General features: G+C 43.8%; 1 protein-coding gene across 5 annotated transcripts in view; it reads right to left on the bottom strand.

The window, feature by feature from the left end:
• Positions 1-18,462, bottom strand: part of LOC119710471 (beta-catenin-interacting protein 1) — a 33,792-nt gene that overhangs the window by 13,274 nt on the left and 2,056 nt on the right. For 3 of the 5 annotated variants that reach the window (XM_038159538.1, XM_038159539.1, XM_038159542.1), the window contains exons 3-6: positions 18,223-18,358; positions 17,645-17,743; positions 16,902-16,997; positions 15,044-15,125 (exon numbers count right to left, since the gene is read on the bottom strand). In XM_038159538.1, coding sequence (XP_038015466.1) covers positions 15,044-15,125; positions 16,902-16,997; positions 17,645-17,743; positions 18,223-18,358 — 413 coding nt within the window. Of the gene's footprint in view, positions 1-8,814; positions 9,062-11,803; positions 14,105-15,043; positions 15,126-16,901; positions 16,998-17,644; positions 17,744-18,222; positions 18,359-18,462 lie in introns of those variants that run through there. The other 2 variants (XM_038159543.1, XM_038159544.1) reach the window with 2 other exon arrangements.

Below are 18,462 nucleotides of genomic sequence, written 5' to 3'. Positions count from 1 at the left end.
CTCTTCAATCACTGACCCCAGCCACAAGAGTACATCATGAAATAATACTGCAGTTAGTCTTCCCTTTTATTCTTCTTTCCTGACTAGGTTTAGAACATCAGCTATTGGGGTTTCACTTCAAAAAAAAATGTAGACAGGAGAAATCTGTACTCAATCTCAGTTTAACTTGTCTGTTTTACCAACAGATGGAAACAGCTCCTCAGGAAACTCAAGCCTCACCACAAGAGCTGTTTTGACTGAACGCCCTCAGAAGAAGATTCCAACACACAGCAACTGAAAATTACAGATTTCTAACTGAATTTCCTTCACTTCCACCTACACTGCTATGAACTCAAAACCTGGAAGGGACTTTCTGCTGGACAATGCCACAGATCAGTTCATAATTAAGAACCCCCAAATTCTCCTGACTCCCCTCCTGTCACCTTTTTAAATAAACAAAAAGTTCACATCTCAACAGAAAAAGAGACATGCTAAAAAAGATGCATCTTTATAAATTTTGCATGAAGGAAGTCACTTAAGCATCCCATTCGGTTTTAAAGCCATGCTTATTTAATGCAATGAGAAAGCAACATGAGCTTTTGTTCCTTCAAATTTCATATTCTCCCCACACTGTAGTCCTCAGTAATGCTGAAATTCCTACCAACCACATTTCACTGGTATGGGAAAACACAAAGTGCAACTGAGGAATCTGCACAGCCTAAATTAAGGGGGACGAAAATAAAAAGGCAGTAAGCTGTTGGAAAATGTAGTATTTTACATATTCAGTCTCAATAATTTAGGGTACTTAGAGCAGCCATCTGCTAAAGCCTAAGTCACAGCTGCCTACCTCTTTAATATCTCGCAGCATTTCCAGTTATAGCCAAAAGAAACCCAACAGGAGTTAATTCAGCCACAGTTTATTTTTTTGTTGAATCTGACTGGCTCTGTCCAAGGCAGTGAAAACCCTCAATTAATGGGAAAGGATTACAAAGCTCAGCTAAGGAGTTGTGGTGAATAAACCCGAGCACTGCAGGCTCCCTTTGCTCTGCACAAGTGGAGTTCAGAGCAGCAGGAAGGGTCCCTCTGACTCTCTGATATCATTATCAAGGTTAAGCCATTCCCCTCCACTGCTCCACCACTGAGCACTTCAGTGCTTAAGCATGGTCATACTGGGAAGCTTGGAAGAGCAAGGGGATGCTGCCCCTAATTTAAGCCTTGTTAATTTTCAAATGACATTTTTCAGGGAACAGTTAAGAGCCTAAAAACCTTCCAAGCTGGAGCCTGAAACCTGAAGTCAGGAACCAGAGTCTGCAAAAACCCTGCTACAAATTCTCCTCTAATTCATTCTGACTCATGACCTTCAGTCACAGGCAGCTGGAGACTGGATTAATTCCCATCTCCAGAGGGATACAATGAAGAATTCATAACAGCTACCTATTTATAGGTGAACAGTATGAACTGAAATATTTAATACAGGGTTTTTTTGTCTTCGTTTCTATGTTCAGTGCTACCTTTGAGCTGACTTCAGAACCTGAACTCAGTGTCAGATTTAGGTCAATTTACTGCTGGAACTCCCAGATGTGGTAGGTTCACATCTCTTAAATGTTAGATTTAAATTTTTAACGAGACACTACAGTCCTGCTTCTTGAAGGAGGACAGGAAACAGCCCCAAACACAGCCATTTATTCATGAAACATTTATGAACACAAGCAGGGATTTCTCTCCCCAGTGCAGAACACCTTTCAGAGCTTCAAAATGGGCTTCAAAAGTACCAATGAAGTGCATTCCACAGAGCTTCCCAAAAACAGTTCTTACATCAATGCTCACGCCGACTTAAAAAATAAATTTAAAAAATCCTCCTATCATAATCACCACTTTAATGAAATTAAAATTTGCCTCCTGACCTTCAGGCACACACAAACCAGACGATTTCCCCCCTTCCCTCAAGGACAAGACAGCTCTCCCATCTCACACAGTTAAAAGAGGCAGCACAGGGTTTTAGGTAGTTCACGTCAGTCAACTTGAAGCCTCTGAAATTAAACGTAGTAACAGCAACAAAACCTGAAAAAAAGCCTTTAATTTCACAAAGGTATTCACACTTCAAAGATAAATGTGTCAAAAATTCTTTAAAAAGTGACAGCACTTTATACAGAGCAGTTCATACACAAATTGCACCCCAGCCCAAGAGACAGTTCAGTACTTTACTCACGGTGGTCCCCACAGCTGGATGGACAGTGCTGCTCTTGTCCCAACCATGGGCATCTTTCACAGAGGCTCAGGCACCTCTTCTCCTATTTAAAACACAGCTACAAATCTTCCAGGCAGGAAATTAGGCACTAATGACAGATAGCCAACGATTTAATTACCAGGTATCCCACTGAAGAATCACGGTTAAAAGTGCTCAGCATCCATCATTAAAATAGAACAGTACAGCCAAGCTTTGTATGGATCTCTCTGTAAAGATTTTATTTCAGAAACAGAACATTTCTGGAGAAGGTTTCAGGGCCATTTCTGGAGTCAAACTCCCTGTGCTGGAGTGACCAACTTCTGAAATGGCAGAGAGCACACGAAAGGCACAGAAAGGCTTTCTCCCTTCTGCGTGTACATTTATCTACAGATTTTAATCTATGTATTTATGGGCATTTCTCTGGTACTCACTGACACAGGATCTACAGCCAGCCAGGTATTAGTGAGAGCCCTCAATGTGCTGCCCTGTAATTTCTACTGACCTCTGAACATCATTATTGCCAGGTCACAGCCATTTCACACTGCAAATGCCTATAAATCTGTTAGAGTAGAAAGATTATGGCTAACTAGATTTTTTAAAAGCAATTAAAATGTGAGCTGTTATTAGGCTGGTGACTAGTTAGCATTTTAGTATTTTGCAACAGTGTACCAAAGTACATCGTTAGGACCAGAGACTCTCAGATTAATAGTTCCTTACTACCAAAATTGTGTAACCATTGGACAGCAACATGAACTGTGTTCTGGCCTCATATATCAATAAAATCTGCTGTAAAATGAGACAAACACAGCCCTTATGTCTCCTAGTTATCTTGCCTCTTTAGGAAAAACCCCCAAACTTCTGTGCTGCTTTCCCCATGGACGCTCTGAATAACCAAAAAAAAGCAAAGAAGAGGTTTCAGTCCTGAATCAAGGTTTAATTTTCAAAACCATTTAAAGAGATCTATTATTAACAGCTCTTGCTGTGAGTGAACTAAGAATTAATGGCTCTTTGTCTGATATGGCCACATGCCTCAAACATGTCTGTGGCACTAACCAGAACACAAACTCTGCCTCCCCAGTGACCCTGAGCAGCAGCACTGCTCCTGGATAATAGGGGCTTTTGCTCCTAAGACCTCCACCAAATAGTAATGCACGAGACTTTTCCTAGATAGTTCCACAGGTTGGTCTCCGTGGAGCACGCCAAGAGTGCCAGCCTCTCTCTTCTCTGAAGGACTTACTGGAAACAAGAAGCACAAGAGAAGGACTTTTGTTCCTTTCTGAGGTCACCAAACAACAGTGTGCTGTGAAGATATCTGATGGACAGAGGAGGGAGGAAGGAAAAAAGTCCTTGTGTCAGTTTTAAGAGAGGACTTTTAACATTCACTAGTTTAAAACAAATTCCTGATCACACACCAGTTTTACCACGGACATTTTGCTTTCCCTGTTTTGGCCAAGTGGGATTGCAAGGAAGGAAATCTTGCCTTCAAGAGACTTCGTATTTCTCAGGAAAATGGATGCAATTTCCTTCCTGCCTAGCCACAATTCTGAATGTTACCTTAATGCCACGAGCTGCGAACGGTGGCGTGCAGGAGGTCAGTGGTCTGACAGCTGAAGAGTCCCCTCAGCACTGAACAAACACACGGGGCTGGAGAGAAAGAACCAGGGACTGCAGGGCCTGGGGGCTGCAGCGAGCCCCCGTCGCTTCTGGGACTGAGCAATTCCTGGGCACAGGCAGGATCACAGGCCAGACACAACACACATGGTAAAGGCAACCACACGTAAAAACATTAATTTAGATTAATCAAACTGCAATACATAATGATAGCAACAACAGGAGTTAGCCCAGGGACCATTCACAACAAAGCTCGAGAGTGGCTGATTCTTACACCAGTTAAAACCACTGCAAGACCCCAGAGCACTCCAGGAGTCCCCAAGAGCAGGACTGCACCCAGCCACCACCAGTTGAAGGCAGGATGGGCGAAGAGAGTGACTGGAAGGGCAGGCAGATTTCTGCCAAAGCATAAGCACAGTGAGGCACACCTCTGTCATGGTCAGCTGCTCAACAGAAGGAAGGAGCTGACAGCAGTTACATCCAGAACTGCAGCTAGCAAGAGCAAGAAATGAACCCATGAAAAACAAGGGGCCAAACTGCAGTGCCCCACACGTGCTGGTTCACACACAGTGCTTTATCTAAAGGTTAAAATGTGTTTTGTAAAAGTTAGTGAACTAAGAACCTTGGCAGTGAAACAGTAAGAGAATGGCTGCAGCTTGATGTGAATTGAGAAAGGCTTATTTTGCCAAGTTCATTGTAGCTGCTGACCAGGACTTCAGCAATAAAAGTTCTGTTTAGCAAAACCTGATGTTTCTGACCTCTGAAGTTAAGCAAAACCTTTCACGAATTCCACATAAACCAACGAGTATTATTTGGCATCTACAGACATTCCTGAAAAAAGGCAGCTAAGAAGACGTGAATGCTCCTATTTTTCTCAATTTGGCATCAACTCTTGAAGTTAATTATATTATAAGTGTTATTGCTGATTGCTTTTGCATAAACATTCAGTTAACTATGTTTATCTTGAAGTCTGATATTGCCTCTCCCAACCAACTGAGCGAGCTGCCAAGGCACAAAGGAATTTCCAGTTTTCCACGTAAGATCCAACACACTCAAAGTGAGGAAACTCCATGAAAATTACACTTAAATGGCAACAGGCACCAGAGATCCCTGCAGCTGCACTATCCCCTCCTCAGTTCTACAAAAAGCCTTCCTTCAGTAGTTTACCTTAAGCTGTTTCAGGATTTATATTCCTCCTTTACAGCAATTCTGCTGTAAAAATTTAGGTCACATTTCCTTTAAGGGTGCACGTCCATGTGTACTTATTTAAAGCTCAAGGAAATTAATTAAAAGCTCCTCACTGACTTCACTGTGCATTGAATCAGGAGCTGGCTGAGTTCAGAGGCAAAACAATTACACTTTAATTAAACATCTCCACCTTCATGTGAAGTAGTCAACTAATTTTATGGAAGGATAAACTGAGTCAGAAGGTTTCTGAGCTTGGTCATGGTCATAAACAGAGTTGATTACCTAAGTTGTTTCTGTATTTTTTAGCTGCCCTCATAACACAGAGAAAATGGACTTGGTGAAAAATCAAATAAATGCTTGGTCTGTGTATTTGCATGGAATAAAACAGAACATCCTGGGACAAGTGGAATGGTTGTAAAAATTTACTGACTCCACCTCTGTTCCCCAATCAGTAGCTCATTTAGTCACAGGAATTCCAATAATGCAAGAAGTTGAAATTATCAGGGTTTTTTTTGAGATTTTTAGGCTGCCTTATTTGCTTTTTAAATAGCATTAATAACTATATCTATATTATTTATGAAAACAGAAATAGACTTTGCAGATTTGATGCTTGTAAAACCTTGGATGTATTTACTGAAAAGCAAGAAGCATGAGTCCACTTTCTGAATTCAGACTGACATTTAAACCATACAGAAGCTCTGCAGCATCCTGTCAGATCCCCAGCAGTGAGCAGAAACAAGAATGAGCTTTCCTCACTTTTTCAAGCATTTGTTATATAATGCTTCCTCAACACCCAGGCTGAAAATAAACGAGAGTCAGGAGAGTGTTCTCCTCATTCTAGTACTAACTGATGGGTTTTGGTTAATTTGTTGATCTTTAATTTCTTCTCACCTCTAGTTTTGCTCCCTCTGCTCTATCTGCACTCTCAGGCCAATGGAAGCTCATGGACAGGGCACAGCTCTTCAAAGGGAAAAGAACTGCAAGAGTCCTCCATTCTCAGAGATGCACGCTGAACAAAGCAGTCTGGGGTTTTTTCCTAAATGAAGTCACTTGGTGAAAGTTTTCAGCACATTTCAAACCTCTTTACATACCATTTCTCCCTCATACTTAGAGCAAGACCATTAAATTACCAACACTGGATATGGTGACAGTGTTTTGGTTCCAATAATTTCTATCTTTGGTGCACATCACCATCAAAACTGGGACTAGTCACACAACAGCTTTGGCCCAGAACATAAACATTTGGCAGGATTGCAATTTGCCCCATCACTTCTGCACTATACTCCCGATGGTGCAGCTGAAGCAGCTGCCTCTGTCCTTGCTGCATTTCAGCAGGAAATCCAATCTGATGGCAGCCTGCAGTAAAATGAAGTACAGTTTTACCTGTGCATGTATAGAAATATTGCTGATACCAAATCCTTTTTGTTTTGGAAAAAAATTCTCCTGGAAGTTTCTCCCAGCATCTCCAACAGCAGCCTCCAAAAGCCTATTGCCTTTCTGTGCACAGCACTGGGGTGGATGTTTGATGCTTCAAACTAGGTCAGATGCTCAGGAGGGTGCTTTGTAGTCAACAACCAACTTAGGAAGTGAAATACTTAGTAAAAAACATAAATGTTTGTGTTGGTTACAGTTGACAAACATTTTGGAGAGGAAAAACTTATTTAAACACATATAACTAGATCTATTTCTGACAAGCTGTGTCCTAGGCAAAGCATCAGCCTTGAACAGCTTAACCACATCAGGCACTTTTAGGTGTTGGCTCTGTTTGCCCACATGCAACTGCAGGATGATTTTTAATTTTTGGCAGCAGATATGTATCACAGTCATTGTTAGCAGTTACAAAATCTAGGTTTTGTTTCCGTTCACTTCTGGTTTTGTTTAGAAAACAACACAAATTGTTTTGGAAATGTCTCTCTCCTCTTGCAAAGTGAAGCACTCCCAAACCCTGGATGGGGGAAAGGACGGAGGGGAGCAGAGGGTGACACAGCCACAGACTCCCCAGAAACCTGGGATCCAGAACTCGCTTTCCCAACACTCCACAGCATGTCCTGCCAGTGACACGAGCAGTAACTCATTTGTTCAGAGAGGGACAGGGGCTCCTGTTCACTGTGAGCCACAGCCCCCTGCCCACACAGCCACTGGCACAGCCACTGGCACAGGCACTCCTGCCAGCCCAGGGATGCTTTCCCTGCTGAACATCTCACTGTACTCCCAGCTGGGCGTCAAGAGGAATCCTGAAAGCACTTCTTCTGCCCTGTGTAACTCTTCCGTAACTTGTTGCAAGGCTTACAATGAACTAGAAGAGAAAACTGCTCTAAAGCAGAATTGGGTCCAACCCGTTACCAATTCGATTTTTCAAAATGGCCTTTGCTCCTGCATTTGTTCAGTCCTACACACTTCTTCAGAGATTTATTATTTCTGTGTACCACATCAACCAAGACAGCACACAGATCCCCAACAACTCTAAATTACACTGAGGGAGCTGCCAGTTTCTCCCAAGATGCCAAAGATACAATAACTGATGATGCTTTTTCAGCTAAGGGCAAAGCGAAGCATCACAAATGTATTTGAAGTACACCTGTCACCATTTTCCAGGTGAATCTGTCTGTCAAGGCAAATATAGCTTGCAGCTTGGTAAGAGAACCAGCCTGTATTTTTTAAAGAGTAATACGTAGCTTTCTGTGCGCTCCCTCACCCTGAATACCCGTACTTTCACAATGATCCCCACTGAAATACATCTTTAGCCTCATTTTTTCACCATTTACATAGAGGGTCTCCTTCAGCAGGCTATTTCACATCACACACGAGCTCCAAAAATAACCAAGGCCAAAAGAAATTGAAAGCCTGTAAGTTCAGCAGCCAAAAAATATAGTAGGATTTTGTAAACATATTTAAAAATATGTTCTTAAATACTCTCTAACCATGCCTCTCACCATACTGGAGCCAGCTTAGACCAGGACTGTGAACCAGCACACCTAACTTGCCTCCAGTCTGCTGGAGTATGGTGTTTTGATTCTTTTTTTAAATCCTCACATCTGCAGAATGTCTCACGCTCATCTCACAGAGCATCAAAGCTCATCCTGTTCAACATGCCAAGATGAGGAATGGACAAATAAAAGATGATATACAACAGAGCAAAATATTCTCTTCTTGAAGAGAAAGCAAACCCGACTCTGTGAGGCAAACATGCCCTGATGAAGCACATCTGGATGTTGAGCAGGAACGAGGATCTCGTCTCATCTGCCTCTGATACATTCTGATCCGGAGGGTGATGCTGTCCCTCTCTCACGTACCTTCCCAACAGGTAAAAAACTAACGCGTGCCAACAAATACCGTCCGTGTAAACTGAAAGTTACCGAGTGCTGCCTCAGAGGCTCTAGAGACCCAATTTTTAGCCAAGGTAGGATTACCCCCGAGGGAAGCCCTCTGGCAAACGCTGTCCGAGAGGCGTTTCGGCGGGCGGGGGCCGGGATGCCGAGAGCTCCGCGGGCAGGGGCTGCCCGAGCCCGAGCCGGCCGCAGCCCCAGCGCGGGGCACCGGCAGCTGCCCGGGTGACCGCAGCCGCGCCGGGCCGGGACAGCGGAGCAGGGCGCCCCGTGACGCAGGGGCGATGCCAGAAAACGAAGCAGGCACCTCCCGTACCTGCGCCGCGGGGCCAGGGCCTGCCGGCGGCCGGGCAGCGGCGGCGCCGGCGGGGCGGCAGCGCGGAGCGGGGAGGCCCGGGGGGAGCGGAGCCGGCCCGCAGCGAGCGGAGCCGGCCCGCAGCGGAGCCTTTGTTCGCGGCCGCGCACAAAGAGCACCGCGCTCACCTGGTGCGGGGCCGGCGGCCCCGGCGCTCCGGCGGCTCGGGCGGCGGCGGGGCGCGCTCGGCACGGGCGGGCGAGAGCGGCGGAGCGGAGCCGAGCGGAGCCGCCGCCTCCTCCTCCTCCTCCTCCGCCGTGAGTCACCGCGGCGGCCCGAGGGAGGTGCCTGGGCGGCTCCGGGGGAGGGACCCGCCGCGTCCCGGCGCCCAGGGCAGCGGCGGCGCCGCAGGCAGCAGCCGAGAGCGGCCGGGAGGAAGGGGCGGGCCGCGGGGCAGGCCCGGGAAGGGGCGGGCGGGCCGGGAGGGCCGCGCCCGCTGCGGGGCCGGAGCGCTCCGCGGGGCCGGAGCGGCGCGCACGCACCTGGGCAGCATCCTCTGTAGGGACGCGGCGCCGCACTCACCTGGGCAGCATCCTCTGCAGGGACGCGGCGCCGCACTCACCTGGGCAGCATCCTCTGCAGGGACGCGGCGCCGAGGCCCCGGCGCTCCTGCTGTCCCTCCCGGGCCGGGGCAGCGCGGCTGCCGCGCTCGGGCCGCCCGAGATCCATCCCGGCGGGGCCGCTGCTCAGTAACGCTGAGCTGGGAAAGTTAAAGACACTGCAACATCCAGGACAGCCTGAGCTAATTCGGCCAGTGCAGAAAATGCCAACCTCCAACTAGAATAAGCGGTCATTTGGTCACTGAAGCACTCAAAAATAAAGTAATGCTTCACCTACATTGACTGAAGAAGAGTAAAACCCCAGTGAACACAGAGAGGAACCAATAAAAACTAAAACCCAAAGAAGACAGGAGCCACCAAGGGCTCTTCACCCTGCTCCATCGCTCATCTACTTGCATTATGGTTTCCCACTAGGTTAACAGTAACCCTGCTTCCTCACAGGGTGCGTTGGTGAGGCCAGCAAGGTAAGTACAAAATTCCTGGAGATGAAAATGCTTTGTGAACCAAGTGTTATTTAGTAAAATGCATCTGTTCTCCACTCGGTATTTAACTTAATTGCATAAAGATAGTCACAGTAATGAAATAGGTGGCACTTCCTTTAACAGCTTGATACTTAATGACATCAAAGCCCGATGCCACTGAAATCCAAACCCCGCTGCCAGCTAATGAAGGGCTTAACATGAAAGCCTCTGCAAAGAGCAAACCCAAGCCTCTGACAGGAACAGGAATGGTGCAAATGTGCTGGGATCTGAGATCACTGGCACATACCCACAGCACAGCAGGCAGTAATGATTATTAATTATTTAAGAAAAGAACATAAGAGCTCCAGCATAAGCTGAAAAAAATATGCAGAAGCATTGCACTGGGATCCTCCAGTTGGATTACTGTTAATTAGCACAGTACATGAGTCTGAGGGAAAGATCTAAAAGCATCTTATGCTAGTGGGAGCATATAATTAAGCCATCATTTGCATCCTTGCAATAGTATGAATTTCCTTACTGATAACATCATGGGCACAACACCATTTTATGACTAAGTACTGTCTAGCTCTCCTAATTCAGCTGGCTGACTGTACAGCAGCGCAATGCAAGCTTACACATCATCAATTTGACATCCTGCATTTATTTAGGAAGGGTTTTAGCAGGGACAGATACCTGGCTTGTATCTCTGGGAGAGATACAAGGCTTCCTCTAGCCCAGGAGAATTTTAGATTTATTTTCTTAAAACTGAGCTCCTGCCCCACCGTGGTTTATTCCCTTCAAGCTTACCGAGATGTTTAGCTATCAAGCAAGGTGACATCTTGCCATCAGTCACTTGTATCATCATAAGACATGATGGATGCTCAAGAGGCCTCTCAACTATGCTAGGTCTGCAAGAAACAGAGTAAAACATTGTTCATGTCTCACGGGAACGCACAGAGCCTCCCAAAGCAAACAGAATGTGGAACTGCACGTGATCAAACCCGTTACCCTCCCCATCATCACGCTGCTTGACCTAACCCTCAGCAAGGCAATGTTAGAAGTTTAATTATCTAAAGGTTAAGTCTAACATTTTTACAAGTATTGTATAAAAGACTTGGTATTATTTTACAGAAATCTATCAGATTAAATGGATTTTTCTTTTCCATAGCTTCTAATCTCTTGTTTAATGAGGTTCCTGTTTATTCTAGTAAGCCAAAACTTCATGAAACCTTTTCCTCCAAATCCCTGCTTGACTTAGAAGAATTCTCTCAATTCACCTTGTCCTTCCTGATCTCCAGTTCTTTCTTAATCAGCTCTGAAATTCATTTAGGATTCCTTCACAGCAGAGCTGCTTCCACCCCCCAAGTCCCTCTGTGCTTGTTGGCATCCCCCTCTCATGAAGGGCTTCCAGCAGCATCTGCACACACAATCCCTGCTTTCATTATCCATGATTCAACCACACACAGCAATCATGAAAACTCCTTCTCTCCAAGATGTGTGTGGTACCCAATGAAGGACTTGTTTTTAGTTTGGAATCTCTTTTTCTTTTGTTAATATTTTCTATGTCAGACTTAGTCTGATAGTTCAAACCCACCAGAATCATGCATGGATCCCATTTCAGCCAGCACTGACAGAGCCTGAGCTGCCTGGCCATAGGCTGTCCTTAACACAGAGCTCTCTATCAAAATGAATTTGACTTTTACAGGAAAAGTAGCATGAGAAACTAAGAGATCTCCTAAGAAATCTTGTATTTTTTCTTCAACACAAAGGTAACTTGCTACTTTTCCATTCAAGATCAAAGAAGAGAAATAACACAAGGAGACAAAGATAGAAGAAAGAGAGACAGAATATTTGAAGCTTCAATTTTCTAACACTTCTTTCAGATCAGTACAATCACTGAATTCACTCTATAGAGAAAGAAGATTAAAAAAGGAGGTTATATACGGCCAAAAAAGGACTCTGGGAACTTTGCTGATGTGTTTAAAGCTACTGTACTTTACAGTTCTTATTTCAGAAGTAAAATGATAAACAAAAAACAAAGCACTTTTAATCTTCAAAGCAATGTATGATCAATAACAACTTCACAGCACTCGATATTTAAGGATCATAATCTGTATTTTACTCCAGAAAAGAAAGATGTGTACAGAATGAGTGATCTGCCCAGGTCCAACTCTGAACTGGGGGTGGAACTCACACATCACAAGCTTGTTTGTTAAACACAAACCCATGCTTTCATTTAGCAGTTGTTCTTTTGTTATCAGTTTTTATTTGAGGAAATCATTATTGTAATAAATAGATTATGGACTTTTTTTTTTTCAGCAGAAACATTTGAGATGGTGGTGGAGGTACATCCCAGGATTATTTAGCACAACACACCAATTAACTTACTATGCTTGAAATCAATCTAACTATTTCAAGAGGTTACTTAACTATCTGTGAGGGCCAACACATGAAAAGCTTCACATCAGCAGCAGCTTCCTTGTTAGATCACATTGATGGTCAGGGCATTCTGCAGGACACAGCCAGTCTCTGGGCAGAGCTCTGATTTCTGACCCTTCACAGCTTCTGAGAAGAAAGTCTGACCCAACACACAGAATCTTGCAATACTGGTACTGATCTCAGTCTCATCTTTGTCCGTCTAGACCACCAGAGATCCTTCCAAGAGCAGAAGCAGCACGGTGTTGGAAAGATGCTCAGTCAAGGATCAATTTAATTGGAATGTTACAACTGCCCGCAGTACAGGAATTTGCAAAAATCCTGAAATATTTACAAGGCAATTTTAAAAAAGTTTCTCCTGGAAACTTACACCTCTCAAACTACAAGGAAAAAGATTTCCATGTCATTGTACTGTAAACTTTTTGTGAGTGCTGATTTAATTTACATAATAATGCTGCAAGAGGCTGGGGGTGTATGGGGAGAGAGTTCCTTAGCACCAGTAATGAGCAGAAAGGCAAAGAAGGCAGCTCCAGTCCCCACAGACTGTTTTGCTTCCCATAATTTCAGAGTCTAATAACGCCTTTTAATAAGCTGCTCTCAGCTGTGAAGCTGCAATCAGCCTTTGTCAGAGAACACAATGCTGTCCCAGACAGAAAACAGTTCTGCTGGAATGGACAAAAGACCCCTCCTCAATAAAGGCTTTCTAATAACAGGGAGAAAGAAGTGCTATCAGTGAAAAACAAATTATGCTCACTATATCATGTATCCTTTCATTTCTTAAATGCTAGATGTCAAAAGTATATCTGTTAAAGCAAAATACAGTCTAGAAACACATTTTCTAGTCTACTCCAGTCCCAGTTTACAATTAGACAAACTTGCTAATTCATAGGGTATTTATGCCCTGCAAGTGCACTCTAAATGACACCTGACCACGTCAATTTTCTGTTTATAGTCAATGCTACCCACTTACTGTCTGAGCTAAAAATTCAATGTGAGATTTCAAATCCTCCTAAGCCAAGTTTATTCAGGATCCAGTGGAGACACAGACCCTCCCCTCTCCACAGCACTGAGACTGAACAACGCTTGCACTGATCACATAACGGGAGCTTTCCCCCCCTTTTTAAACTTGTTTCTACTTGCAAGCTATTTCATGCCCCCTCTGAAACAACAGCAGCGTGCAGTTGTACAGCAGAGCTGAAGGAAGAGCATCCCATTGCAGTGTCCTATCAATACACAAGGTTAACCGACTCCAGAAGCCTCCCCACAGGGCTGCCATTGTCCTCAGCCAGGGCAGGGACACAAAGTGCTCATTCATGTGCACGGCAAGCAAGCAGCCAAGGGCCAGTGATCAGCATCCAGGCTCGTTCTGGGCCTTCTGCAAACAGTTTGTAGAAAGATGGCATTTCAATAAGCTACATCCATTTTCCAAAGCTTCAATGCTTTCCTAGCACAAACTGCTTAGTGGGGAGTCCAGACAAAAATTAAGACAATGTTAAGAATCACCCAAAAAAAAATCATCAGGACCACTTCTTAAAGAGATCTGCTTGCTACAACCACATGCAAAAAGATTAAGTTTTAATAGTTAGAGAAATACACATTCAGAAAAGTTCAAGACAACTGACTCTTTCAAAAGACAGTCATACCATGCTTTAGTTTTAGAGTTCCACTTAGTGTTCAGCCTCAGAGCTTGTATTACTTAAAGGGTACAGACACCAAGGTCCCAAAGTGCACTTAAGGCTGTTTGCTTCGTATCTTCTGCTTAAGGACCCAAGAGATTGAGGGCTTGGGTTTTTTGTTTTGCTTTGCTTTTTTTTCCAACATGTAAGAAATAGAAAAACCAAACGCAGTATGACCAAAATCCAGTGCTGCTGATAACTGCAGACACAAGCCTCACGAACCTCTTCATTGTTTTGCCTTTTCTACTTCAACACTTGCAAGAGCAAAGACTTTGTCTCCTGATCCTGAGGGGGAAAAAGCATTTGCAGTAAGTATTAGTGGAAATTGTGAATTACCTTATACACAATTTAAATCAAACAAAACATTTGAGATCCAAAGAAATCAAACCTACACTGTGAAAACTTGAACACTTGAGCTAATTAAAACCAAAACAAACCACACAGGCTTGCCAGGTCTAGAGCAGCCGTGTCCTACTGGGCCTGGCTGGGCTGGAGCTCCCTTTCCCCAGCCTCTCCTGTAGAGCTGTGCTTTGTGTTTGTAGCTGGAGTGGTGCTGGTAACACCCCCACACACGGAGCTACTGCCAAAGTCCCCTCTTGAAGAGAGGGTGCTCACCTTGCTTACACTTCCAGGGAAGGCAGAGCTGAAAGGTTGGGCACCCAGACAGTTTATTTGTACTCTGAGCTAGTCTGGCACGTTCCTGCCATTCATAGCTCTTTCATCCCAGTTTTAACTACTATTACAATGAACTGTGTGCTTATTTAATGCCTTTTGTAACTCAACTCTGGATCTTGTCGACACAATCAGAGGTATGACAATCATGGCAGGAAGAGTGCTCTAAAGCTGTATTTTGACAATGTGCCAATAACTGCCAAATTCTCTGCATCAAGCAGAGGACACGGCCCTCCTGAAGGGAGTCTTTAATGCAAAAAAAGATCTGTGTTGAATTCTAAGAGCAGCATCTCTGCTTGAGACAGACTACTCAAGCCTTCAGCATGGGTACCCTGGCACTTCATGGATGTTTGGCATTGGATTTATCTGTTGTGTTACTTTTTCCTCATAATAGTGTATCAGAGTTTCATTGTTAATAAAACATATATTAACATTTAATGGCATGAATCTCTTGTTCATATATTCTCTTTCATAGGGGAACCAGACATTCTTCTATTACTCAGTGTTCAATGAGGCAAAGGAATCAGAAGTCATGAGAGTGAAAAAACTTACCAAGGTCAGTGGAGACTCTCTCAAATTGGCTCAGGGCTGTACCAGCGTTTGTTGACAAGAACATCTCATCATCACCAGTGAGCTAAATCAAAAAATGCCACAACTGTGAAGCTGATACCTAAACTGTGCATGTTCCCACCATCTACTTGTGCATCTGCATGAGCTAGGACAGGTTACAGCAATTGTCCATTTGCAGCTTTTGAGTGGCAGTGTTATCTACCGTACTGAAACATAAAAAAACCCAGAAGCTCCTTCCCCTAGCACTGAATCTTCCCTCCCTGGCTCCTGTCAGCCCAGGCAGGACAGCGTCTGCAGTGGCAGACATGCCTGCACATGCAAGTTCCAAGCTGATTTGCAGTGATCATTTTTTATTAAAAGGTCACACTGTACCTGTGTACCTGAACTACACCAAGGTGTAAATAACTTTTTTGTCACATGGTCAGTAGGGTAATGAACTAAGATCTAAGCTTACTTCCTATCATCTACTGAGGAAAGCAAAAAAAAAAGCAGTCACTGCCAGCTTTGACCATGTTAAGAGCCAATGACCTAGAAATGGTTCACTTCCTTTAAAGTGACATTTCCCCATGTATATTTTACTTTTATGTACGTGCTCTGATGCCTTGTGACAGATGCCCATAAAATATTTACAATAATGAAGCAGTAACCTACATTTGGAGGGTTCAGATATGCTAAGTTAAAAGTCATTTAATTAGCCTCAGATACACATCTTTATTACAGCAAAGCATGCGTGTCAAAGTCCTCACAGTGTTTGCGTCAGTTTATTTATTAGAAATATAAAAATCAGGTACAGATACTCAGGATGATGCAGGAATGAAGGAAAGCATATTATTTACCTGCCTTTGCTGGCTTTGTTAGCCAGCACACAGCTAATTACCATTCTGCAACGTTGTGCAGACAAACATGCAGCATTTGCTGTCACTGCTCACATCCAGAGCAGATGTGAGACCACTGTCCTAGCAAGCCCTCCGTGCAGCAGGCTACTGATCATTTCAAAACATTACCAGGACAGGTCAGAGCGTGGTGAGGGGGCTGGAGGTTGTGGTCCAAGGAACTCGTTCCAAGAGGATTAGATAGCTTCATGCATTCAGTTCACAACCTTAACTAGCCTTTACCTATTTGCAAAACATTTTTTTTTTCCTCTGATACTCCAGCAATAAAATATTGGGAAAGCCTTTGCTTTGGAAACTGCTTGGATTGCAGCTCCTTTAAGTACTGCACTTGATCTTTTCCATCACATCCCTTCATTTCCTAAAAAAGCTGAAGTAGGGATACACAGCAACCCATTTTCTTCATATACCATCCACAAAGAGAAGTAACTTCTCTTCCTCCCTCTGGTGGCAAACCCAGGGCTTTTTCTGCTACTGACAGATCACTGGGGCAACAAGGAATTTATCACTCATCTCTCCAATTTCTTTTTCTCATATCCAGGGGTAGGCACAATTGACACTATAAAACACTAGAAAAGTGAAGCTGGATTCATGTCAGAGGTCTTGGATAGTTCCTGATGAAACTGGTGGTAGTTGGCCAGTAAAAGACTTGTTTTGTAGCTTTTATAAATACCATCACCTTGTACCAGCTGGTGTGTGATTCATGCACCCAGCCCACCAAAGGAAGTATTTAAAAGCAGAAGCAGCCATATAGAAAGGTACCAAACTATTTGATACATGTTCACCTTCAGAAAGTTTGGCATTAAAATGGAAGGACATTTGTGTAATGTCACAGCAAGTTGCATTTTACAGTTTGCTTATAAAATTGTAATTTCTTACTTTAATTATTTCTAATTCCTCCTAAACAGGCAGAAATCTCTACTCACCAGACTACCATACCAACCCCTTACCTTCTCACCAAGCTTTCTGAGGGCAGTCAGGATTTCCAGTTTCTGTTGGGTGTACAGGTCTCGTGGCAACTTCCCAACCATTAAGTCTCTGTCCATCTGCACACCAGGGGGAAAGAGCCAAAACATATAAGCTTCCATTATTTCACCCAACACAACAGCACGAGAAATGCAACAGCCTAAAAATACCATCAGTAGTCATGGACCCACAGCAGTAAGGGACAGAGCTAGCTATGATTTCAGATGTCTGTGAAGTTTTTCTGAACATTCAGCAAATACTCTTTATCCCTAACCTTAACTCACTTGATTTCTCCAAACTTGGATCTCTTTTTATCAAAGAATGATAATCATTTAAAATTATGTATTCACACATCACTGGTACGTGGAGGAATCCCATTTGATTTCACTTCATCTGGATCTTCAGTTTAGATCTCTGAAACACCGAGTGCACTCTCCAGCCCTCAGTACAATCAGACTTTCTATTTGCAGCTTCCTCAGTTCACTCTCTTAATGCCATTTTCCTTTGAAGCAGGAAGATAGAGGAGAACTCAAGAAATGCACGTGGTTACCCCCATTACCTCAATAAACATTTAAAACTGAACAAACACTGAAAGAGAACTTCTCCATCTCTTTTGGACTTTATGAGCAAGTTTTCCAGCACACCCAGTGCTTTCCTTGCAATCCTTGCACCCTTGAATCAGTCTGCCTCAAATAAACAGCTTTTGCAGTAAAACAGAAGCCTTCACCTCTGCCAGCCTTGTCCTCAATTGCCTCGGCTGCTTCTTTGCAAACATTCTAATCACTTCTGGAGTTTTAAATGCTTGGCTGATGGCTGCTTGTATTGCCTGCAAGGAGAAGAGCAAGAATGACCAGGACTAAAAGGAATCACAAACCACAGCAGCAGGGTGAGATTAATGAGGCCTGGAGAGCATCATTGGTATCCTCTGCATCATTTGATACATAGAGCTCATCTTTTTTTTATAACCATGGAATTTAAATTTTAAAAAAATTACCTTTATGGAGGGCTTAAAGAATCCTCTAATTAATGTAAGTAGACTGATAAAGAGCTGTGAAACTTTTCATTTCTGTCCAGGTTTTAATTTCCTACAATGTTAAGGTTGTAATTCATCAATGGGTTTTTTTCCCTTTTAAAATGAAGACACCTATCCAAGTTTTTTACATATACAAGTGTATTAAATTAGGAAATACATTAGTTACATAGATCTGTATTTCACATAAAAATTCTAGTGAATCACTTGTATCTATTTGCTGTTTCATCAACTCCAGGCAGAACACGAAGTTTTTTAGCAACACATCATCTTACCAGTTGCATGCCACTGAGCTCATCCACCAAAGTCATATCTCCAGACATGATCTTCTTCAGGGAGTCATTGAACTCACTCAGCTGCTCTAGAGTTTCTTTTTTGGTCTCTTCATACTCATCTGCATCCAGCTCCTCTCTAGGGAGGACCCAAGAAGGCACACTGAGCCACAGGACTCACCTGAGGCATCCCACGGGCACAGGGCCCCAGCAGGGAGCTGGCTCCCAGGCAGCCCTGAGCAG

This window comes from Motacilla alba, chromosome 21 (assembly GCF_015832195.1).
Source record: "Motacilla alba alba isolate MOTALB_02 chromosome 21, Motacilla_alba_V1.0_pri, whole genome shotgun sequence".
NCBI lineage: Eukaryota > Metazoa > Chordata > Aves > Passeriformes > Motacillidae > Motacilla > Motacilla alba.
This window is presented reverse-complemented; position numbering and strand designations above follow the sequence as displayed.